This window comes from Electrophorus electricus, chromosome 8, assembly GCF_013358815.1.
Source record: "Electrophorus electricus isolate fEleEle1 chromosome 8, fEleEle1.pri, whole genome shotgun sequence".
Taxonomy (NCBI): Eukaryota; Metazoa; Chordata; class Actinopteri; order Gymnotiformes; family Gymnotidae; genus Electrophorus; species Electrophorus electricus.
The window spans coordinates 8,584,371-8,609,367 of NC_049542.1; the positions used below are offsets into that span (position 1 = coordinate 8,584,371).

General features: G+C 41.2%; 1 protein-coding gene across 2 annotated transcripts; it reads right to left on the reverse strand.

The window, feature by feature from the left end:
• Positions 1–5,693: 5,693 nt before the first annotated feature.
• On the reverse strand, positions 5,694–17,012 carry slc22a16 (solute carrier family 22 member 16). 2 transcript variants are annotated; one of them, XM_027015529.2, is made up of 9 exons: positions 16,793–17,012; positions 15,787–16,260; positions 12,024–12,141; positions 10,572–10,886; positions 9,284–9,521; positions 8,952–9,079; positions 6,483–6,592; positions 6,219–6,318; positions 5,694–5,870 (listed from the first exon to the last, which is right to left on the reverse strand). In XM_027015529.2, the coding sequence occupies exons 1-9, from the start codon at positions 16,840–16,842 to the stop codon at positions 5,694–5,696; spliced, it is 1,710 nt and encodes a 569-aa protein (XP_026871330.2). In that variant the 5' UTR covers positions 16,843–17,012. The 2 variants fall into 2 exon arrangements, with proteins under 2 accessions (XP_026871330.2, XP_026871329.2); XM_027015528.2 differs by having other exon boundaries at positions 9,284–9,512; positions 10,560–10,886.
• Between the last annotated feature and the right edge of the window lie 7,985 nt (positions 17,013–24,997).

Sequence of the window (24,997 nt, forward strand, 5' to 3'; positions counted from 1 at the left end):
AGCAGTGTCTTCATGTCCAGCAGTGTTTCAGCAGTGTCTTCATGTCCAGCAGTGTCCCAGCAGTGTCATCATGTACAACCAGTGTCCAGCAGTGTCCCAGCAGTGTCTTCATGTCCCAGCAGTGTCTTCATGTCCAGCAGTGTCCCAGCAGTGTCCCAGCAGTGTCTTCATGTCCAGCAGTGTCCCAGCAGTGTCCAGCAGTGTCTTCATGTCCAGCAGTGTCCCAGCAGTGTCTTCATGTCCAGCAGTGTCTTCATGTACAAGCAGTGTCCCAGCAGTGTCCCAGTAGTGTCTTCATGTCCAGCAGTGTCCCAGCAGTGTCTTCATGTCCAGCAGTGTCTTCATGTACAAGCAGTGTCCCTGCAGTGTCCCAGTAGTGTCTTCATGTCCAGCAGTGTCTTCATGTACAAGCAGTGTCCCAGTAGTGTCTTCATGTCCAGCAGTGTCCCAGTAGTGTCATCATGTACAAGCAGTGTCCCAGCAGTGTCTTCATGTCCAGCAGTGTTCCAGCAGTGTCCCAGCAGTGTGTTCATGTCCAGCAGTGTCCCAGCAGTGTCTTCATGTCCAGCAGTGTCCCAGCAGTGTCCCAGTAGTGTCTTCATGTCCAGCAGTGTCCCAGCAGTGTCATCATGTACAAGCAGTGTCCCAGCAGTGTCTTCATGTACAAGCAGGTCAAGCAGTGTCCCAGTAGTGTCTTCATGTCCAGCAGTGTCTTCATGTCCAGCAGTGTCTTCATGTACAAGCAGTGTCCCAGCAGTGTATTCATGTACAAACAGTGTTCCAGCAGTGTCTTCATGTACAAACAGTGTCCCAGCAGTGTCTTCATGTACAAGCAGGTCCAGCAGTGTCCCAGCTGTGTCTTCATGTACCGCAGTGTTCCAGCAGTGTCCCAATAGTGTCTTCATGTCCAGCAATGTCCCAGCAGTGTCTTCATGTCCAGCAGTGTCCCAGCAGTGTCTCCATGTCCAGCAGTGTTCCAGCAGTGTCTTCATGTATAGCAATGTCCCAGCAGTGTCTTCATGTACAAGCAGTGTCCAGCAGTGTCTTCATGTACAAGCAGGTCCAGCAGTGTCCAGCAGTGTCCCAGTAGTGTCTTCATGTCCAGCAGTGTCTTCATGTCCAGCAGTGTCTTCATGTACAAGCAGTGTCCCAGCAGTGTCCCAGCAGTGTCTTCATGTCCAGCAATGTCCCAGCAGTGTCTTCATGTCCAGCAATGTCCCAGCAGTGTCTTCATGTCCAGCAGTGTTCCAGCAGTGTCTTCATGTCCAGCAGTGTCCCAGCAGTGTCTTCATGTCCAGCAGTGTCTTCATATACAAGCAGTGTCCCAGTAGTGTCTTCATGTCTAGCAGTGTCCCAGTAGTGTCATCATGTACAAGCAGTGTCCCAGCAGTGTCTTCATGTACAAGCAGGTCCAGCAGTGTCCAGCAGTGTCCCAGTAGTGTCTTCATGTCCAGCAGTGTCTTCATGTTCAGCAGTGTCTTCATGTACAAGCAGTGTCCCAGCAGTGTCTTCATGTACAAACAGTGTCCCAGCAGTGTCTTCATGTACAAGCAAGTCCAGCAGTGTCCCAGCAGTGTCTTCATGTCCAGTAGTGTTCCAGCAGTGTCCCAGCAGTGTCTTCATGTCCAGCAGTGTCCCAGCAGTGTCTTCATGTCCAGCAGTGTTCCAGCAGTGTCCCAGCAGTGTGTTCATGTCCAGCAGTGTCCCAGCAGTGTCTTCATGTCCAGCAGTGTCCCAGCAGTGTCCCAGTAGTGTCTTCATGTCCAGCAGTGTCCCAGCAGTGTCATCATGTACAAGCAGGTCAAGCAGTGTCCCAGTAGTGTCTTCATGTCCAGCAGTGTCTTCATGTCCAGCAGTGTCTTCATGTACAAGCAGTGTCCCAGCAGTGTATTCATGTACAAACAGTGTTCCAGCAGTGTCTTCATGTACAAACAGTGTCCCAGCAGTGTCTTCATGTACAAGCAGGTCCAGCAGTGTCCCAGCTGTGTCTTCATGTACCGCAGTGTTCCAGCAGTGTCCCAATAGTGTCTTCATGTCCAGCAATGTCCCAGCAGTGTCTTCATGTCCAGCAGTGTCCCAGCAGTGTCTCCATGTCCAGCAGTGTTCCAGCAGTGTCTTCATGTATAGCAATGTCCCAGCAGTGTCTTTATGTACAAGCAGTGTCCAGCAGTGTCCCAGTAGTGTCTTCATGTCCAGCAATGTCCCAGCAGTGTCTTCATGTCCAGCAGTGTTCCAGCAGTGTCTTCATGTATAGCAATGTCCCAGCAGTGTCTTTATGTACAAGCAGTGTCCAGCAGTGTCCCAGTAGTGTCTTCATGTCCAGCAATGTCCCAGCAGTGTCTTCATGTCTAGGAGTGTCCCAGCAGTGTCTTCATGTCCAGCAATGTCCCAGCAGTGTCTTCATGTCCAGCAGTGTCCCAGCAGTGTCTTCATGTCCAGCAGTGTCCCAGCAGTGTCTTCATGTCCAGCAATGTCCCAGCAGTGTCTTCATGTCTAGGAGTGTCCCAGCAGTGTCTTCATGTTCAGCAGTGTCCCAGAGCTTCTTAAAGCACCAACAGTGCAAGTATTCTCTCATCTCCTCTCTCACACCTTGTTTGCACCTAACACACACTACTGGCTTTTGTTGAGAATGCCTCATTTATTTCTATTCCTTTTGAAGTGAAATAGCAAACCACAATGTTATAAAACAGCTGTTACTGAACATGCTTAGATGTCTAAAGACCAAATGAGAAATTTGAGACATTCACCATTAAATGTTTTATTTTGATGAAACTTGAAACATAATTACCACTGAGTTCATGAGCCACATTATAGATCACACATTCATATACTCTATATTTGTCAGGTTCATTTCACTGGAAAATGAACAATAATCTCAACTCTCACAGAACACATCCAAGTGCAACCCTATTGTACCCATAGACCAAAAGAATAGTAAGTTAAAAATCACATAAAGTTTATCTCTAAATTAAAATCACACATAGAGCTTATCAGTGTTGTACTGTCAGCCTGCAGGATATCCTCTTCCACCCAGAAAATCGTTTAGAATCAGTACCAAGCAAAAACACATGCTAAGAAATATGCCAATGATATCCACCATTCTGTATTTCTGGTTTCTATTTGTAGTTTATTTTTTAAAATCTGATTCCTTAAGTGGTTTGAAAATATATATGTTTTGAAAGGCCTTGTGTTTCTGAGGTATGTCATTTGAACATAAAGGAATATTTAAATGCATATTTTGTGAGTAGTAGAGTGGAATTTGATAAAAATGCGGTTTTAGTATTACAGTACTCCAAGTGCGGCATAACATTTGTTTGAGGTTTAACAAAAGTGTCATCAGTTTGGCTTGTGGTTTTGCTTTGCTGCAAAAGAAGAGCCTGTTTCTTCCATCATGAACTACTACATGATACATAAAGCCTTGTAATGACAAGAGTTCAAGTAAAGTATACCACCAGCGTTTCTGAGAGTTACGGCAAAAACACACATAGCTAGCTCTCCAACACGTGCTGGTGTTCACAGGTCATATCGGACTGTCAAGTGTACTGAACTGCATTTTCAAACACTACTATAAAAACCCTGAGATACTGAGATGAACCAAAAATCAAGTGAGTAGGTTGTAGTTGCTGTCCCATTCAAAGATATCTGTTGCCCTTGCACACATTTGCATTTTCAGACACAAGTTTTGTTTGTGGCATTATTAATCATCTGTTTTTCACATATAAGGGTGAGTGAGTTCAGATCAAGCACAAGGATAGGTATATGATTCCACTGGATCTCACAGGAAAAAACTCCTATAAGCGTGCAGATGAGCATTCTCCAGGTGGTTCAGTGAATCAGAATTCAAATGGTTTAACCGGTGGAAATAATTTGGGTAAAATTAATATCTGCCAATCTTTACCTAAATTACATCAAGTAGTCACCACTGCATTATTATAATTTATCCTGAAATACAGTTTTAGCTGGTTTGATCTTTGGACTGAAATTCCTTTGCTTTGGGTGTCCATTTCATTGAGATTTACAAGGCTTTCCCTTTGAATAAAAAATCTGAACAAAATTAATGTATAATTGTCTGATATGGTAAAAGCACATGTAATGACATGCTAAGTGACAGTAGAGAGGTTTATACAGTTTAAAACAATAGATGTTTCAGGTAGGTACCCTCATTTTTTTTTTTTTTTCCAATAGTCAATTCCTCAAGAGCAGACAAGTTATTACTAAAGATTCATTTAAAAACAGGGATTAAATAATCTAAAATTAGTTTAATGATGTAGTTTATTCAATGTTTTTTATTTTTCTTTGTTCCTTTTGGTTCTGAACCTGGTGGAGATATTTACTAGTTTGTGAAGAAACTCAGAAGGTTCCATAAGTTTGAGTCCAGTACCACTACTAACTGAAGACACTGGAACTCCTGTGGGTTTTCAGCACTCAGGAGAACCTTTTGGCTACATTCACTTTACAAGCCTCATTGCTCAATTGAGATTTTTTGCTGATATCAGATATGACTATCCTGATGGTTAATGTTTATAATTGCACGTGACCTGCATCTGTCTATAATATGAACTCATCTGTCCTCCAACTACCAAAAACATCATATTTGTGAGACTGATCTGACCATTTTTCATTCATGTCACATTGCCAGAAATTAGATTTGTATCTGATCCAAGGCCACATATAAAAACATATCTGATTTGAAAATATCGGACTTCTATGTCCACACATCCCTGAAAAAATCAGATGTGTGTCACATTAAGGCAAGGTAGCCTTTGGTCTTAAACTACTACACTAAGGACCTTTGATATTGTTAGAGCTACAAAATATTTTTCAAGTCCTCTTTGTAAGTGAAAGCACTAAGAGCAGAACTAATACCACCCAGAGGACCATACTAATTGTTTATTATCTAAATAACTAAAAATAAATAAAATAAATAAAAATACACATGAAAGTCAAATTTTTAAAAAGTCAAAGCCAAATTATAATTACCTGTAAGTTTAGTTACCTAAAAACAACAAGTATCCTAACTGAAAAATAAAACACTGAAGAGTTATGTACTTAGCACTGATGTAGTTCATTTGTCTTACAGAAGTCTTATTTCAAATTCCAATACATCCTGGAATGTGCACTCTATATTCACTTTAAAATTTCTAGGTATACTAATTTTGTTCTGATGTGATGAGTTAGATTTGGTTATCAAAGAAATCCCCCATAACAGCAAAAGAAAAACAGGGATTCATTTGTGGAAAATTACAATTTGCCTTTGCAGTGTATAATGCTAATCACATAAAATAATCACACATGGCAACTACTGTAAATATTTCTTTTGTGCATTGCCATAAGCCTGTTGAAAGTGGACTGAATTGGCACATCTGCATACTGTGTCTAGAGCTTAATAAAAATGGTGCACCGGTCCCAAGTAGACCAACTAAAATATCAAATCAAGCAACAACCACATAAAATGTCCTCTAGCTACCAAGGACATTTCCACAGAAAGATTTGTTTCTAAATGCAAAAGTAGCCAACACACTGCAGTGAGCCATCAGGATTGAGCTCTAGGTCCATTATCCAATTAAAGATCTGTGCCAATTCTGACCAAAATACATGCTGTGAACAAACAAGGAAGTCTTCTACAGCCATGTTGATCATATTTACTCAGGGCATTCCTGTCTGCTGCTCTGGTTCCTCTTTGACTCCACAGTTCAGGCTTTGCTGTCAGCCAGCTTCATCTGCAGACTATCCTCCACCTTTGTCTTCTTGTTGGGCTTGATGCCCAGAGCCTCAGCCTCCTCCAGCGTGGAGGTGAGGGGCTCCCCCAGGGTCTCTGGTAGGAACAAGGTTAGCACTCCAATGATGAAAGCCAGGATCCCGACAATGAGCTGCACCACAGAGGATAGAAGGACACGTTTAGAGGTTGCTGTGATGTTTTTAATGCAAATATAATGATGGATATTATGATAAGTATCTCAATTTAGAAATAACATTTGACCCTGATCCATGCATTTGTCTTTTTCTGGACAATTTCATAAAACAGGACCACCATAATTCTTCGAATGGTCAGAATGATCCAGTAAATATACTTTTGGAAAAAACCTACTTGATCCCTAATCATTCGATGCTGGGATAAATCACTATTCATATCTGGGAATGGTCAAGGTAAAGTATGGCCGATTGTGTTTCTTCGGTGTCGAACGTGTTGCCACAGAATGGCAGTGTGCCATGTTTACCTGAGGCAGGTAGACCCAGATGTCCGCAAGGTAGACGCAGAAAGGAGCCACCACACTGCCAACCCGACACATCATACTGCCACTGCCAACCGCCAGCGACCTGCAAGTTACTACACCCATGTTACTACACCCTTTACACATCCACCCTGCTTTACAATCAGGCAAGACAAGGCAAAGCGGGTTGATGTATAAAGCACATTTCATCAACGAGGCTTATCAATTTGCTTCATTATTTAATATATATATATTTTACACTCTACACACCTTATGACTGTGGGGTACAGCTCACATGTGTATAGGTAAATCAGGCCAAACGCAATGGCGATAGCAAACTTCCCAGTCATACTAAGGATGACAGCCAAAAACCTGCTGTCCTGCAGAAAAGAGAAAGCATTAATATCCAGCAGACAGTTGCTGTGCATTGCTGCTCACAGTTTTGTTGTATGAAACCCTTAAAGAAAGACCTTCAATAGTTCAGTCAACAATGTACAAGATTTATGATTTGAATAAAATCAAATACATGTTAACTGATGGATCCAAACATCTGTTCCCTGTTAACCACATGAAATCATTTGGCCCCATTTTTGCCCTCATGTGAGTAAAGAGAAGGAAGTGTATGACACCCCAGTCCACAGGGTAACCCACACTCTGTCTGCTGCTATGCACCTGTCCAGTGCATAGCTATTTTTAAATCTTTGCAGTGTGGCTGGCGAGACACTAGTCTAACCTCACAGATATTAGATATTGCGCTATGTCCATGGAACATGACGTGTACGAGAATAAATTTGTTTGTCTGAATCTTCTATTGAGCGTTTTCAAATGTTAACTCGCTGGGGAATAATTACAAAGACAGCTGCAAAATACTAAACACAAAGACAGACCGTGTGTTATATAAAAGCTGAGCCAATCATTTAATATTCTCTACTTTCAAAGCTTAAGCCATTATTTTTGTTTTGAACTTTTAGAGCAAGAACTCTGGGAAAAAAAAAAGACTGACTTGCATTGCTTTGGCGCTTTGCGAAAATATTTTTTGGAGGGCATGAGACTGACAGGTGGCAGTGGACAACTTCACTGGCTAAATCTGGGAGAAGTTAGCAAAAAACTGTAGCTCAAATAGGTTGTCTGCAACAACAGCTTTAAATGAATGGAGCATCAAGAAAACACAGGCGTCACTATTATGACAGAAACTATGACTTGTAAAACACAGTTGCTCTCAAAAGAAGATACCATATCTTAAAAGATGTAACCGATGCATTATAACCAGACATGTCAAAGAAAGCCAATTTTTTATATAGCTTATTTTTATACTCATAGTGCTTTACATAAGAGAAAGGTAAAATGTAGAAAAATATTCTGAAATAATGAAATAAGAACACTGGTTTAAATTAAAAACAATTACAATTATATTGAAAGAAATCAAAAGCACAATATTACACTTCAGTTCAGAAAAATGGTTCAAGACAGTCAAAATGAACTCTTTTAACGTGACTCACTTTAAAAAGTCACACATGGCTACCTTAATCCTAACAGTGACAGTGATAAACCAAGCCTTTTTCTGTCACTACAGCTGTTCTGTCGTGCGGTGGGTGTTTCAGGATTCAACCCCACAGGCCTGATAGTTATGAGAGAACCTGAGCACGTCTCAGCTGTTGCCTTCTCACAGACAGCATTTAAACCAGATGCTTGTGTCACAGGCTGCTCGAAAGCAGTGATGATAATGTGTGTGCTCACCCATGAACTCATAGTAGCCCATAGTTACTGAACACAAAGTTCCCTATGGATTGTTCTTCCCTCTGATCGGAATTGCTGTGAACTACATAAACAAACTATTTTACATTTACCTGACACTTTTATCCAAAGTGACTGAGTACAATTTTTGAGCAATTGAAGGTTAATCCCAGGGGCCCAACAGTGGCAACTTCACAGCAGTGTACTTGAACTGGCAACCTTCTGAGTACTAGTCAAGTACCTTAACCAATGAGCTACCACTGCCCATAGTTTATAATTTTCATTCTATAATAATATCATTACATCATTATAAATTTCATGATATAAATGACTAAAATGCATTGCAGGTCCAATAATTTAAAGTTCAAGTTGTTTTTGTTTTTTTTTGTGAACTTGCAATCAAAATAATCAAAAGATAAAGGTTTTCCCAACAAGGACTTTTTTTTAAGTGTACAGTTTCATGCTAAGTAAATAAACACATCTGGTCAGAAAGTTCATAGATGAGTGTTTCTTGTTCTCTTTTCTTTTCATTAACAGAAAACATTCACTCCAATTTAGAAGGTCTGTTTATATGTCTTGTTTCCATTCCCTTCTAGAACAAAGTATAAAGTTCTTCTCTGATTAGCCATTTCAGACGTTTTTAGTGTCAGACCAGAAAAACAGACATAAAAACACAGTGCATCACAGTTCAAGCCTCTTACACACAAATATAACTACAATTGGAGACACAGATTGATGGACTCACAAATGAATAATAGTAAAATGATGATCTCATCTCAAATTAAGTCCAATTTGGACGTGTCCTAGAAAAAGTAACATTAGATAAATTGCAACCCATGTTCACTCCATGAATGACTTTCAATTACTTATATTCAGATTATTTTAATTGCACACAAGCATGTTGGCATGTCTTCATGCATTTATGGGTCTAAATTTGATTTAGACACATAAATACATGAAGCCATGCCGATATGCACCTCCCAAAACACATACACCCAGTTGTACCTGCGGCACTGCCATTATGAGCATACAGGCAACTCCACTCAGGAGCAGTGCTGGAGCACAGGTTCTCTTCCTGCCAACTCGGTCCATGGCAAAGCAGCCAATCAGGTATGAGGGCAGCTCAACAGCACCTGCCAGCAACCAATCAAATGATCCTTTGGTGATGTAACACTAAAAACAACAATGTTTGGATGAACAATGTTTGGATGAACATTTGCCTTCCTGAGTCTCCACAAATTGCTATGATACTGTTGCAAGAACGTACCATTGCGTGCGCTCTCTCTCTCTCTCTCTCTCTCTCTCTCTCTCTCTCTCTCTCTCTCTCTTTTTCTTACCGACCAGAAAGAGGTTGACATATTGGTTTCCTCCCAGGTTGACGGAGCCCAGGCTGAAGACATAGTAGCCCAGTGCGCCAATGAACCAGATGGCCCAGCAGGTGATGCCACGGCGAGCCATCCGCCAGCTTCTGAACATGTCCAGGATGCTGAGTTTTCTCTCTGCCTCTTCCAGGCCACGGTCGTCCTGCCTACCTTCACCTGCTGCCGCCCTGCCCCTCTCCATCAGCTCCGTCACCTACGTTGTGGTTCAGAGATGTGCTATCACCGTGATTCACACTTTTCCTGCTCAAATCTGCACTGGTCTGTAGTCAATGCTCAATCGCATCAAGCTACATAGGCTCATTAGCACCACAGCATCATCTGTCAGGTCACAGAGGTCCATCTTACAGATTACCCACCCCCCCCCCCCCCCCCCCAGCGCACACATATCCCTCTGTGGTAAGCTAATAACATTGACTGTAATATTGCATGGCTCAGAGTTTCTTCACTGCTGTATGACAATGTAGATCTAATTGGCACAGAGAAACACCAGCCAAATTCAAAACTGTCCAAAGAGTAGCCTTTTTCATATTATTTCATATTTCATGTCTATTAAACCTAATAAAATTACACCAGTAGTTTACAGTCATTTCATGTCACTGAAAAAAATCCATCGGATACAAGCATTACTAGTGAAAACACATTCTGTGTTGTGCCATAATATAAGTGCATACCAGTGCCAGGAGGGCAGCTTGTCACACTCCTTCTCTCAGTCTGTGTGAAGGCTATGATCTCATTTTCAGAGACCCTTGTAGTTTAATTTTCAGACCTAGATATCTGTGCTATGCTTGCCCATCCAATCAAACAGCTTCTTATCAGTGCAGAGCAGAGAGGACACATTCTCTCACACACCTGTCCACTTCAGTGTGCTGAGCACAGGTTGCACCAGTAAGTCCCACCTTCACACTTCAGAAGCAGTACATGAGTCAGATCAGCTACTCAAGAACAATATCACTTTAACCACGACTGTAATCTACTAAGGAGACACTGATGCTCACACCTGTACTGATGATTTAGGTTTCTTACAGTTAAATATGGACAAAATGTGGATGATTTGATATGTTTATTGTAAAATAAGTATTATAACCTGTCTCAAATTTTGCAAGTGGTAAAAATCATCAGTTACTAGTGTCATGTTTTCCTAGCCAGGAAGAATCTAAACTACAAATCACACTTTCATCCTTAAATGGAGAAATTTAAGGGCAGTGGATAATGCACCTTGATGGTGTAAGACAAAGGGGGATACCTTCAGCTTGGGCTCCAGGCCATTAGAGTGGGCAATGGTGTCCAAGAGCTCCTGGACTTCCTTGTGCCGCCCTTTAGCCATTAGATAGAAGGGCGTCTCGGGGAACTTCCAGCAGTAGAGCAGGAAGGGGCAGGTGCTAAGAGTCAGGATGATCTGGTATTGCCACCAGACGCGCACCAGGTAGCCAACCAGTGCCACAATCATGATGCCCACAGCGAAGGAAGCGTGCACGTGCATGGACGTCCACGTGCGCACCCGGCTACCCGTGAACTCCGTAACGTAGACGAAAACCACGACCAGGTAGCCACTCGACACCTGGAGAGAGAGAGAGAGAGAGGTCAGAGAGGGTGGAGGATGATGGAGGAGAAGGAGGTGGGGATGAGAGTGGAATTGGTTGGGGGGGGGAGGTTGGATTTTTGTCATGTGAAATAGTTTAAAAGTGAAGCAGAGGGAAGAAAGATTGAGAAAGGAACGAAAGAAGAGGTCTGGAAACAGAGGGATGAGAAATGATTCCTTTAAATGGAATCGATGTTTAACTTTTCTTTATTCTTGAGTAAATTACCTCCCTCTCATACACACACAAAGCCTTAAGTTTGTTCTATTTATTTAGATTTTTTTATCTAAACAATGTTTGAAACAGTACATGATAGCTTCAGTCCTAAAATATCATGAAAATGCATATTTCAAACCAAATAAACTGTACAAATAAATAAACAAATAATTATTTGTGAAAGTGCAAACTTAAATACACATACACACACAAGACCGTGCCAAGGGCATGTTTGGAAAAGCATGCACTGCAGAATTTACTGGCAAGTCATAAGACTGTGCTGAGACATGGAAACACTGTAAGCATGTGTGCGCGTATGTGTGTGTGCGCATGTGCAAATAGAAAGTCACCAAGTGACAGTTGTAAATCTAAACGTGATAAAAAAATTACCACCTAAAGGTGACATGAAAGAGGGACGCACAAAAGGAGGAGATCTAGAAAACAAGTGGAGAGGGAGAGGGAGAGAGAGAGGGAGAGGGAGAGAGAGGGGGGGAGAGAGAGAGAGAGAGATAGCCCATGACAACAGCTGACCTCCAACTTTCACCTCCAGCACTCTGTAAACAGGGGCTCTCTCCCACCCCTGTTAATTTGCTCAGTGATTACCTAAGGCTACATGGAGCAACTCAAAAACATGTCATGAATGTTTCTTTGCTCAATCACTAAGGAACACTTCTCAAAAACAACAACATTTGCATTTATGCAGACACTCTTATCCAGAATGACTTATAATTTCAGTCATGTTACATAGGTAGGTGAACATAGTGTTAGGAGTCTTACTGGTATTGCTGTCCCCAAACAAGAGACTGAACTCCATTCCCCTTTAGGGGAGGCAGACTTATTACCCACTACACTATACCACTCTCGGCAGCAACTGAAACTGGTGGCTGAAATGACTGACTTACCATGGCAAGCAGGAATCGCATGACCACAAAGTAGTAGTAGTTCCCTGTAAATGCCACAGTGATGCCAAAAGCAAACTGACACAAACTGGTGGCCATTAGAATGGGTCGCCTGCCAACCCTGGAGGAGGAAAGACAGTGACAGCGAAAGCATTTAGGTGACAGTTATGTGCAAAATAATATCAGTGTGTTTAACACAACGGAGAAAAAGCTCAGTCCTCATAACAGCATTTATTTCCATATACGCAAAGGCACTGGGAGCACTGCACATTCAATTCCAAATGAAAACATGAACGAAATATAAATTTTTAAACTGAAAATGAAAAAAAGAATAATGGGCTGTTAAAAAAAAATAGCAGTGTCTTCATTTTCATTTACAAACAGTATAAACTGAAAGTTGTTTATTGGGCCTTTAGACCCAATAAGAACAATCTTGCTCTCATCTGTCCATAGAATGTTGCGCCACTTCTTTTTAGGCCAGTCAATGTGTTCTTTGGCAAACTGTAACCTTTCCAACCTTTCTTTTTTCAGCAATGGTACTTTACGAGGGTTTCTGGCAAATAGTTTGGCTTCACGTAGGCACCTTCTGATTGTTGCAGTACTCACAGGTAACTGAAGATCTTCTTTGATTTCCCTGGAGCTGATGCTTCTTAACCATTCTTGTTATTCTATGATCTACATGGATGCTAGTATTTCTTTTCCTACCACGTGTTCCAAGTTTTGTTTTCCATTTTAAAGCATTTGTGATAATTTTAGCTGAGCAGCTAATTATTTTCTGCACTTCCTTATATGTTTTCCCATCTCCAATCAACTTCTTGATCAAAGTTTTTTCTCCTTTGGTACAATGTCTGGAACGACCCATTTTACTCACTGAGCAAGTGTTAAAACCAGCAGGTACATGTGCTGCCCTCCTTCTTTAAATGAAGGCCATAATTGACACCTGTTTCTTCATAGACTGAATGACCTCACTAATTGAACTCCACACTGCTATTAATTTGAACACGCCCCTTTCATTAAATGAGTCAATGTGTGCATTGCAATGTGTGTGACTGTTAATTCTGTTGGTTGCTCATTACTCGACTATACCTAGTCATAAATTTTTTTCCCCATATTGTATTATCTTTTCTGTCAAAATCAGTAATTAAATACATTAGTGATGATAGACTGCTATTATTTTGCACATAACTGTACTTCCCCTCTTAGGTAAAGGTGTACATCTAGGGGTCCATGGGCATTGAGAGTTATGGTAAACTGGGATGTTATGATGCTGTCACTTTACCACTCTTTTGTCACTCAAGTTTGTTGACTGAGAGCGGCGGAGTGCTGATGTTCCAGGGTGCTCTCATAACTATCTTTTTAGCTGTGTTGCCATAGCTAGATCTGCCGGAGTCCATCTTTGCACATTATGGATACCTAATTTACACACCCTCATACATGGACATGCCTAATGATCTATTCTCTCTTTCTGCTGAGGTTCACCCACTTCTGGTGTCCTGTTGTTCCTGAGCCTCAGCCTGTCTCAGCTGCCATGGCTACTCCCACCACCCCCTCAACAGACTGTCTAATGGAAGATGAGTTTCAGATACACACACACACACACACTGTCGAAGAAGAAAACCGGAATAGACAGTCATTGCTTATTATTTATTTTTATTATTATTCTTTTTTCTCTCTCACTACTTATTCTACTCTTTATTGTTTATATCGGTACTATCGTAGTGTCTGGTGTCGGTTTCTTCCTCGTGCTCTAGGGAGTTTTTCCTTGCCACTGTCGCTCTTGGCTTGCTCACTGTGGGCTTGGACTGTGTAAAGCTGCTTTGTGACAACGGCTGTTGTAAAAGGTGCTGTATAAATACATTTGACTTCGACTTTGACTTCTCTGGACTGTAGATGGGTCCACCAGGTCCATGTGGCTTATTCTAGTTCTGACCTGAGAGCAGTGCTGGACAGCTCCCGATTTAGAAGAGAAGTAAGCTTGAGATGCTTCAAATCTCCTGCTCTAAGTCTCCGTTGGTGATCACTGTGTTCCTTGTCCTCAACTATGCCTGTTTGTTTGTGCTTTTGCAAAAGACCAGCACATCTGGAAACACCTGTCTGCTGTGAAACATCTGCTTGGGAGACATCTCACATCTGGAAACATCTGTCTGCTGTGAAACATCTGCTTGGGAGACATCTCACATCTGGAAACACCTGTCTGCTGTGAAACATCTGCTTGGGAGACATCTCACATCTGGAAACATCTGTCTGCTGTGAAACATCTGCTTGGGAGACATCTCACATCTGGAAACAACTGTCTGCTGTAAAACATCTGCTTGGGAGACATCTCACATCTGGAAACACCTGTCTGCTGTGAAACATCTGCTTGGGAGACATCTCACATCTGGAAACACCTGTCTGCTGTGAAACATCTGCTTGGGAGACATCTCACATCTGGAAACATCTGTCTGCTGTGAAACATCTACTTGGGAGACATCTCACATCTGGAAACATCTGTCTGCTGTGAAACATCTACTTGGGAGATATGTGACTCCTACCAGATCATCATCTAATACTTATTTTAAGGTTAAACAGCTATAATCCACCAGCCTTTGTTGTGAATTACCCCACAGGTGCTTCTGTGCTAGAAGACTAAAAATATATACAAATTCTGTAAAACTTTTCTGTGTCTAAAACTTTTGCACAGTATAGGCTTGGATACGTTTTGAATTTAATCCTATATATGCATTTCTTTTCAATCTTGTAAAAGTACTCTAGTATAAAAACGGTGAAATGGGCACCCTGTCTCATGTAATGCTCTCATGCTCCAGCGAACATCATGATAGTTCTTTCAGGTAGAAAAGATCTTACAGAATGCTGTTATGCAAGCAAATATATTATGCACTATTATATATTATGCACTATTATATATTATGCACTATTGTGTGATTTGTTTATCTGACTGCTGTAGTCTAACACATAAAACACTGGTGCCTCCCTGCCTTTCCCAGTCTTCACTACAGCCTGCTCAGCATACACACACACACACACACACACACACACACACATACACACACACACACACACACACACACACACACACACACACACACACACACACACACACACACACACACACACACACACACACACACACACACACAATGTGCTCAGAAACACTGAGCACATTAGTGACTCACATTAAGTCCAGTTTGTGTGAACTGAGCGGCCATTGAGCTATATAGCCTGCTGAGCTGATAGCTTTCAGTTCTGCCCTGTCTAAAGATGCCCTGTTAACTCTCAAAGAGCCACATTTAGTTGGCATACATCGTTACATGTTCCCTGACATGCCCTAGTGAGACTAATGTGCGGAGCCACTGAGCCATATGGAACTCACAGTCGCACTCTCTGGTGAACATACACTCACTATCCTCCTAGTATCAGATGGACTGTAGAGGTTACAGTACATCTGATAACATACACAGTTTGGGTTAAGCTGCCCATTAACGAACCATTTCTAAAGCTTCTGTGCCTATTAATTTGAACACTGGTTGATGTCATGTCAGTAGTAATGCTTGGTTGAGAACAGCACACCATTCAAATAAAATCCAGAAAGCAAGGGTTCTAAAGGACAGAAACTGATCGGAGATGAACAGGACATGATAGAAGATAAGGTTACATTCTGTAATTGTACGCGTATAAAATGCACCTACGATATGAAGCGTAGATGAAAAAAAAAAGAGGAAAAAAGGATGGTCAGTTTATACACGCTTTAGGCACAAATGCACACCTGTCTGCGATGTCCCCGAACACCAGAGCCCCAATCAGGACCCCCAGCATAAACGTAGGCTGTGAAAGCTTGGCAAGCCATTCCTTCTCACACACCAGGTCCCAGTCTGTCACGATGCTCTGCTCCACCTGGCTGTGGTCGTACAGGTAGCGGCCGCATGCCTCCATAGACTTATTGCCAAGAAACTCGTACTCGAAGTCAAGCGTGTCATGACGCAGCGCTTTGCGACAGGGGCTAAGCTCCCACTGCTCCCCCATAATGGTCTGCACTATCACCGGACCCTTCCAGGGACTGTAGAATGACCAGATATCATCCAGAGAGGCCATGGAGTGGTTCCCGTACAGGACATTCGTGATGTTACCTGGTGGATCGCACAGGAAATTCGGTGTATCCACCAAGAAAACGGAGGCCAGGTAGTGAATCCCACACGAGATGGCCTGGAAAATGGCAGCGAAATAGAGGCATGCCTGGAACCTTATAGATGAGGAATAGATACATTACAAAAACTCAGCGAGCATCCTCATTAGGATTATTTGATAAAAAATATTTGCTTAAAAAGCATTCATGGAAAACTGCAGACAAAAAAAGAATTCTTGATAGTATTTTCTGTTCTGAGCTTCTAAATTAAGCTAAAATATCTCGTAAATATTTTTACACAGTTGGTTTCAAGACAATCTTCATGCTTTTTCTAAATGAAAAAAAAAAATTATATTAAAATATGCTCATAATGCATATTCGCAGTGGTATATCTGCCCACAAATGGGCTCCAAACGCATAGCAGTAACCAACAAAAAATACATTTATTTATTTTATTTTTTAATTTAAAAAAAGAAGAAGCCTAGTCTGTATGAAGGAAATGAAGTATGAAGTGAAGAAGTAATGTAGTTCATTTTAAACCGACGGATCACTGTCCAACACAACTATTGAGGTTAAAAAAAATAAAAATAAAAATACTTTTTAAAAAGGCGTATTTTTCAATACTTTCATATTACCTCCAACAACTTACTTTCTGAAGTGCCCGAGTTCGTCAAACAGCTTTTCGACACCGGTTGCCATTCTGAGTTTGTTCTGGAGTTCTGTGCGCGGGAGCTCCTTCTTTAACTAGACACCAACGGTTTGTGCTAGACCTCATTCATCCCCTCGCGGAGAAGGGGTGGTTACTGGGGGGAGCTCTTACTGAATGAACTGCGAAGAAAAGAAAAGAACTGACCAGTTAGAGCGGTCAACATTTGACAGGGTCATCCTATGTTATGGTGAATGGCTGAATGGCTTAGTATAAAAACGCTTGTCACGCAGTCTGCTCTACGCAAAAGCTCGGTCGCGCTAGCCACACCGGGGCCGTCGGTGTGCGCCTACATTTCGTATTACGGTAGCCAGTTTGTAAAACGACGTGGGGGGAAAGTTTATCTCGCTGTTAGTGTAGACATTGGAAATCTAAAATAAATGTGTTCTTTAACATACCTTTTCGGAAATTCAAAGCTTCCCAGTAAAATCTATTTCTTTTAAGTTAAATCCACCATATTTATAAAGATCACTTTCTTAGTTACTCATGATAATATTTCCTTAGGTTTTTACTGTGTGAACGTTGAGAAATATCGTAGCAATATTGTGCAAATGTCTAATCATTTCACTAGAGTATATATTAAAATTACATAAAATACACAAATCAAATTGCTATCAGTTCCATCCGTTATATTTTTGGAGAACACTTTCCAACATATTCAGAATATGATGTTGAAGTGTTTTTACTGTAGGACTTTGGAGTCATGGGATGGCAAAATACTCTTAAATATTTATTCGGTTCACTATATATCACTACTTGAAGCTCTATAAAATACGCAAATCAAATTGTTATGCAGATCACTTCAGTAGGTTCTGGAAGAACACTTACTCTTGTACCCATGGTATGATTCGTAGACATTTTTACTGTAGGAGTTTGGAGTAATGGGGTAGCAAAATCATATTAAATGTCTGTTCGATTTCATATATGCCATATTTGAAGCTCCATAAAATACACAAATCAAATTGTTATCAGATCACTTTAGTAGATTCTTGAAGTACACTTACTCCTGTGTCCATGGTATGATTCGCAGTCATTTTTATTGTAGGAATTCTGAGTAATAGGCTTACAAAATCCTATTAAATGTCTATTTGGTTACATATATGATCGCGTTGACCGCGGTGCTAACGTCCGTTAGAAAATATTTGATGAGGGTTGTGGTGCGCCAGCCTACATTCGTGGTTTTGTGTTAACTCGTCTTACTGTGTGTGTATTTTTGGTGTCCAGTCACTGGTCTTACCCCGTGATGTGTGTGCGTGCGTGCGTGCGTGTGTGTGTGTGTGCGTGTGCGTGTGTGCGTGTGTGTGTGTATGTGTGTGTGTGTAAACTTGTTATATATATTTCACCTTCTTGAACTTTGCTTGGACAGCTGATGAAGGACCTCTGCCCAAAATGTCCAAAATGTTTCTCTGGAAATCTTGTGTAATAGCAAAGTAAGCAAAGTGCTTCTAAAGCTCTAGGAGGTGAAGCCATGTTACATTCAAAACACTAGCTATTTCAAATACTATGTAAAGATCCATGTAAAAATGCATACACACGCACACACACACACACACACACACACACACACACACACACACACACACACACACACACACACACACACACACACACACACACATTTAGTGACTTACAAAAGTGATCACTGTGTCTTATTAACCACATCAATAGATTACTATGACGGTGATAGAAACTAATGTGACAATGTGAAAATGTAATCAACATTATCACACAAACATTTATGATAGCCATTCACACCCTCTTATCAATTTTGACTGACACAACTGTAGTTAGGGATTGTTTTACCAGAAGAACCCTGTTTTACTATGGATACAATGTTTAAAGCTTTACAGACATTGCCAGAATCAGGTTTCCCCACTTTTAAGGCAACTACAATGCTAAAAGCCTTAAGATAAACTGGATATAATATTCTGGTAACTAGTGGCAGTATGTGTATTCTAAGAAGAGTGATTTATTGTTTTTACTTTGCACTACTGGAAACAGTTGTACTCCCTTGCTTTATGTTCAGCAGTGATTCAGTTTGTGAGTGATTCAGTTTGTGGAGTCTGCTTAGCTCCCATTCAATGTGGAGGGTGTCCTCCTCTTAAGTGTGGTATTCTGTCATAGGATGAGATGGTTTTCTGCCCTTGAAATTCACACTCTTTTGTATTCTATTCAGTTCAAAGTATTTCTATTTTGGATAGTATTCACAACAGCATTGCAAAGTACTTTTACATAAATTTGGATCTCAACCCCTAATATGCATCTCAGCAGTAACTGTGGCAAGAAAAAAACTCTTTAATATGACAAACCTCAATGTGAACTTAATAAAGGTCTAAAACATTAAGGGTAAGAGCTCACATGACTTGGAGTTGAGCTGCTTGTAAATCATGACCAAGGCTCCCAAAGAGAGATTTGAAAATCTCTGGAGAGAAGGTTAACCTCAGCATCAAGAGGGTCACTCAACATAGTCCAGAAGCAAGAAGGAACCAACGCTGTGGCATCTAACTTAATTTAATATATATATATTATATTTTTATATATATATATATATATATATATATATATATATATATATATATATATATATATATATATATATATATATATATATATATATATATATAAATTTTGAGGAAAACAACAGAATTTTAGCAATGAATTTATATTTTTTAAAGTCAGAAACCTGAGAGTATTATTGTTACAGGAGGACTATCCCAGTTTTATGTTATCATAAATGTACAGTTTTCAATGGCATATTTACATAGATAGGCAAAAACTGTGCAATAAAATGTTTGCTACAATACATTTGCTAGGGTCATGTGAACGGAGATAATGCGACACAGATCATCAGCCATAATCATAATCTTCCCTCTGAGATGCCAAGCCTTTGGTCTCTCTCTCTTGCTCCCCCTCCCTCTGCAACAATTTTATGTAATTTACAGGTATTTTTATTATATTTACAGGCATGGCCAGTCAAATAATCCACATAACCTTAATCCAATCCAAATAATCATAATTTACGGACCTGGCTGCTCAGATAACCCAAATCCTCAGGTACTCAGTAAAACTGAAGTACAGATTCACGTTGACAGCTTATTATAACTATTGTTATACAGCAGTGAGGGTGGTTGCAATGTTTATTATTAGGACCAAGCAGGTCACAGCATATATTTATAGCTCACGCCTGCTGAACTGTGCATTTTAGTGGAGCCCCTTATAGCTCTTTCCAGATTAATACATAGTTCATACATGCCAAAGACATCTTCAAGTGATGTTTTTGTTTACACTGTGTGTGTGTGTGTGTGTGTGTGTGTGTGTGTGTGTGTGTGTGTAAACCTGGCTTGTATACCTGGACTGAAATGTTATACTGATGAACAGTCACAGGCTTGTAAACCTGGACTGAAATGTTATACTGATGAACAGTCACAGGCTTGTAAACCTGGACTGAAATGTTATACTGATGAACAGTCACAGGCTTGTAAACCTGGACTTGCCTGGGATTTGAACTCAGGACCTCTCTTTGCATCCTTCTCCCAGAGCACCAAACTACAGAAATGGCCCACAAAACTGATAGCTTTGAGAATCAGAGGACAAATGACAAAAATGTGGAGTCCTACATCTGACTTCCAAAAAGAAAGCACAAAAGCGTGAGTGCGGAGGATGGCTCCGTCTGAACCTCTACATCAGTTCTCTGCCTTTTGCTACACGTGAAATAATTGCATGTTCTAAAGTAGAGTACTCAATCACTGATACAGCAGGTAATAAACCAGCAAAGAGCCCATACACCAGTGTCCATGAAACATTACTACTGAGCAAACTAGATGCTACTCTATTCATTTTCAACCACTCAGCTGAAGAATAAAGGACCATTTAAACTTGCCATAATTCTGGATGGGAAATGTACTACAGGTATTCAGGGTCGTAGATGACTGAGTAGGAAAGGCTCATGTTTCAAGAAGCTAAATGCTTTGAAAAGTGTTGTAAGTGAAATTTCAAGCATCGTATAGGATAGATTTTATCTTACAGACGATCACAGAGTTTGTTAACTAACCACTTCAAGTCCTTCACTGGTGTTCAGTTACTGAACACAAGACCGTTGTCTGAATGTTGGCTGGATGTTTCTGGGTGGTGGATCACTCTCAACTCAGCAGAGACACTGGCACATATAAAAACTCCAACGAGCCTGCATTATCTTAAAGTGCAGATTTGTTCAATATGTCACAGTGTCAATGGTCCTGTGGTCAGAAACTGACTTGTGATGACCATTTTAATGTGACTTACTAATGATGCATGAATGGATATTGATCATAATCATACACGTATATAATGTTTCCCTGGTCACGTAGTCAACTTATAACGTGGCTGATGAGAATATATTTAACTTTTACTGCGGTAAACTCATATTTCTCAAGTTCATGTGTTTCTGATGCTTCCATATGGAAGACACAATAAACACTTTTACATTGCTTTGATGAGCTGGGCATAAACAGCCATGAAGGTACACAGATGTACAAATGAGCAAACAAATATTTATAACAGATAAGATCAAATAAAAGCAAAACATCAGTCCAGAACATTTCACTTGAGATGAAAGTTAAACTGCAATACATTTTATATTTGTCATTTTTATGTTAATAAAAGCTAATACTCTGTACGAAATCTGTGAATTTCTTAACCTAACAGTCACACATTAATCTTTCAGGCATTTCTACATTGACCTAGAAAACACTGTGATTGGGTAATTTATCAACCATGAAACATATGGTATAATCAAGGGGAAGTGCAGTTACCAGTGGGTGGTGCTATGTGTCTTTGAGTCATTTACATCTGGATTTCAAAGCACAAGCTGACTCTATATTTCAAATGCTGGTACGATTAGTGACGGATTGCCCCACTTAAGCCTATAATGTCCAACCAGCAGGGGGAAATATTGTCCCATGTTTTTGGTTCAAACATATTTATCCTTTCTGTCTGCGAAAACAAAGGAAAAGTTCATTAGTTTGTTGTTGTTGTTGTTGTTGTGGTGGTGGTGGTGGTGGTGGTGGTGGTTGTGTTTTTTAATGTATTAGGCTGAAAGGAATATGTTTTTTTTAACCAAATGAAATAAATCAAAACTGGTAGTGGTTTAACTGATATTTAAAAATTCCGGACCGTTTTCAAAATCATCTTTGATGCAGTATCTTTATAAATTAATTTAAGGTATGAGCAATTTATCTCTCACGAGGCAGTTAATGAACAATTGGATAAAGTATGCATGTCACCAAATGAATGACTGAGGTCGCTATCGATTAATTAGAGTTGTACAAGGTTTTGTGTGAACATCAACTGTAACTGATCACAGCTAGCATGGGCCAGAGCTGAGGGCAAGTGTGCGTAGCTTAAGGGCGAGAGGTAGACAAGACACTGAGAAGGAACATAGTGATGAACCATTGGAGAAAGAGGGAAGTTTGTACAGAATCCCTCTCCAGTTACCAAGTTGGGGAAAGCAGCTTGGACTTGTATACTATTTTCTTCAATATATTCTCCTGTAACAAGACGATATCTGGCAGGTTTTGTTTCATCAAAACCTGTCCTCCACTGTGGCAGGAACCTGCTGGGTCATTGTTACCCTCAGAAAGAGGTGTTATGCACTTTGTTATAGCACCACTTACCGTCTTTGGGTATCGGAATTTGGGATTTAATGTTATTGGCCAGAACCTGCTAAAACTGTCACGTGGAGAGGATGAAGAAAAATCCTGCTGCCGTCTGTTCTGGCCTGATCCTGCAGACAGCTGGAAGACTGCACACACAGTAAAGAAAAACAGGGATGGCTGCTGAACTGAACAGGGGGAGGTTCTAAAAGTTGAGGCATTTTCTGTGTGTGTGTGTGTGTGTGTGTGTGTGTGTGTGTGTGTGTGTGTGGGTAGGAGACAGAGAGTGCGTGCAATCTTGTCTCTCTGCATGTATGTCTGTGTGTGAGATCTACAAATGTGGAGCTCTCAAAACAGGAAATTCTGAACCAAGCTAATGTTTTTTTTATACATTTTATCATTTTCAGACTGTCACACATGTGAACTCTGTCAGAGCAGCATGGACCAAGATGTTCACAGACGGTGGACTTTGTAAATGGTGAGCTTCACTACTCAGCCCAATCCAGATTTATGCAAACAAGCAAGAAGGATGAGGGCACTCAACAGATGGGAGAGCAACCCTCCAACCCAGAGTGGTGAAAAGAGAATGGGATAAAAAAGAAAGAAAACAGACTGAAAGCTAACCAGAAGTGGAAGAGAAAGAAAATAAGAGAATATGGGAGCATTCAAAGGCCTGTAAGTGGAGAGAAGAACTCTTGAGAATTCACATGCCTGTCACAGGGCATATGAGAGAGAAAGAACGGAGGAAATCTGTGATGCTGAAGCAAAGGGTGAGCCGGTGGGTTCTCCTGCGCGTTTGCATGCTTCTCTCCATTTTGTGTGTTTGTGCTCATGTCTACGTGGAGTTTAAGGGCTATACGGTCTAAGGACCTGGTGGAGGGTCATCCCATTGCTCCCCAAACACCCACAGCACAACAGCAAGCCTCCCTCTCTGTCTGAGGCAACCGGACGCTGGAGAGACTCGAAGATCGCGTGCTGTCCACCCATACAGCAGTACAGGAAGGTGAGTCTGGAACGAGTCTGGTAGCTCCATGCCATCGCCACACTCGGCCCCGAATGAGAATGTTAGAATCTGCACTTTTACTGCAGTTTGCTGAGATCTTTGCAATGCAGAGTAAGGTCTGACTGCTTTCCAGTATGTTGGGCTGTGATAGATTTGGATTGCGAATCAGCACATAGATATTAGCTGCTTCTGAATGCCTTAGAAGTTCATGTGTGGCATACAAAATTACTAATGATTAAAATCAGGAGATTTTATTATTACAAAATCTCCTAAACAGGAGAAAAGCTGCAGAACCAACTGGAGCTTATATCCAGTACAGTTACAGAGGGGAAATTAATTTGATAGTGTGAAATATTCTTGGAGTTTATAAACACACTAACCTTGATAGAAAGTGTATGCAAACATTCTGAATACACACATGACCTTTCATTCCCAAGGGACTGATTAAAAACCAGCAAGCGGAAACGTATGCGGATGTGCGCGCATGCGCACACCCATGCGGTATTTTTTTTTTTTTCCCTTGTCATTAATTTCTCATTCCTCCTTTTATGCCAGTTGCGAGGGCCACTGGCCTCCTGTGCACGTCGCTGACGAGGCCAGCCAGAAAGCCGCCTGTGTGAACAAAGCAGCATTGATGCGCTGTTCCGATCAAACACACCCGCCCGTAACGCGCAAATCCCGGGGGTCTGACCTTTAGTCAGCGCCTCAGACCACTGCTTACCAAGACTAGCCTCTTAGCCTCTGCACACACCTACACACACATTTACTTCTCTTGCTGCCTGTCTGTCACACCCACGCAAACAAGCAACGCAGACACAGGCGTTCAAACGCTCTTTTGTTCTCTCGCATGTCGACGGGACCCAAGAGTTGGTTTCTATTGGCGCTTTCTCCCCTTCTGACAAACTTATCAGCCGCGCTGTCAGGCAGTATCCTGTGACGTGTGAAAAGCCCACAACCCACATTCAAAAAGCACCCACAAAAAGGCCTGCAGAGAGCAAATGTGTTAATCAATATTACATGTGCCATATGCCTGTATTCTGTTTTGATCCACACATTTTCATCGAGTCCCTCACGGGCAAAGCTCTGCATATTCATCACTCCAGCCGAGACGACACGGCATTATATTCAGTCTGCAATACTGGCAAACACACCACTAAAAGGCCTATTCGTTTGAACCCGTGGTCAGCTATGTTGTGTTTTTTGACAATGCCAGTGACGAGGGAGGCTGGTCCCAGATCAATGGGCAGCAAATGCTGGACGTCTGGTCTGAATTGCTGCCATATGATTTAGTGGTGACATGGAACACTGATTTAAAGGGGGAGGTTTCTTAATGGGTGGATAAGTTGTGCCTTCCTATTCATTTTGGCTGCTATATGACCGTTGTCCTGTTGTAACCTTCTCTTTGGTACCATGCCTCAGCACACTGGATTGGAAGTTCAGAATGTCAGCTCGTCCATGCCAAGTCAACTGCGATATTATTACATCCCATTTTAGAGATAGTTCACACATTTAAGA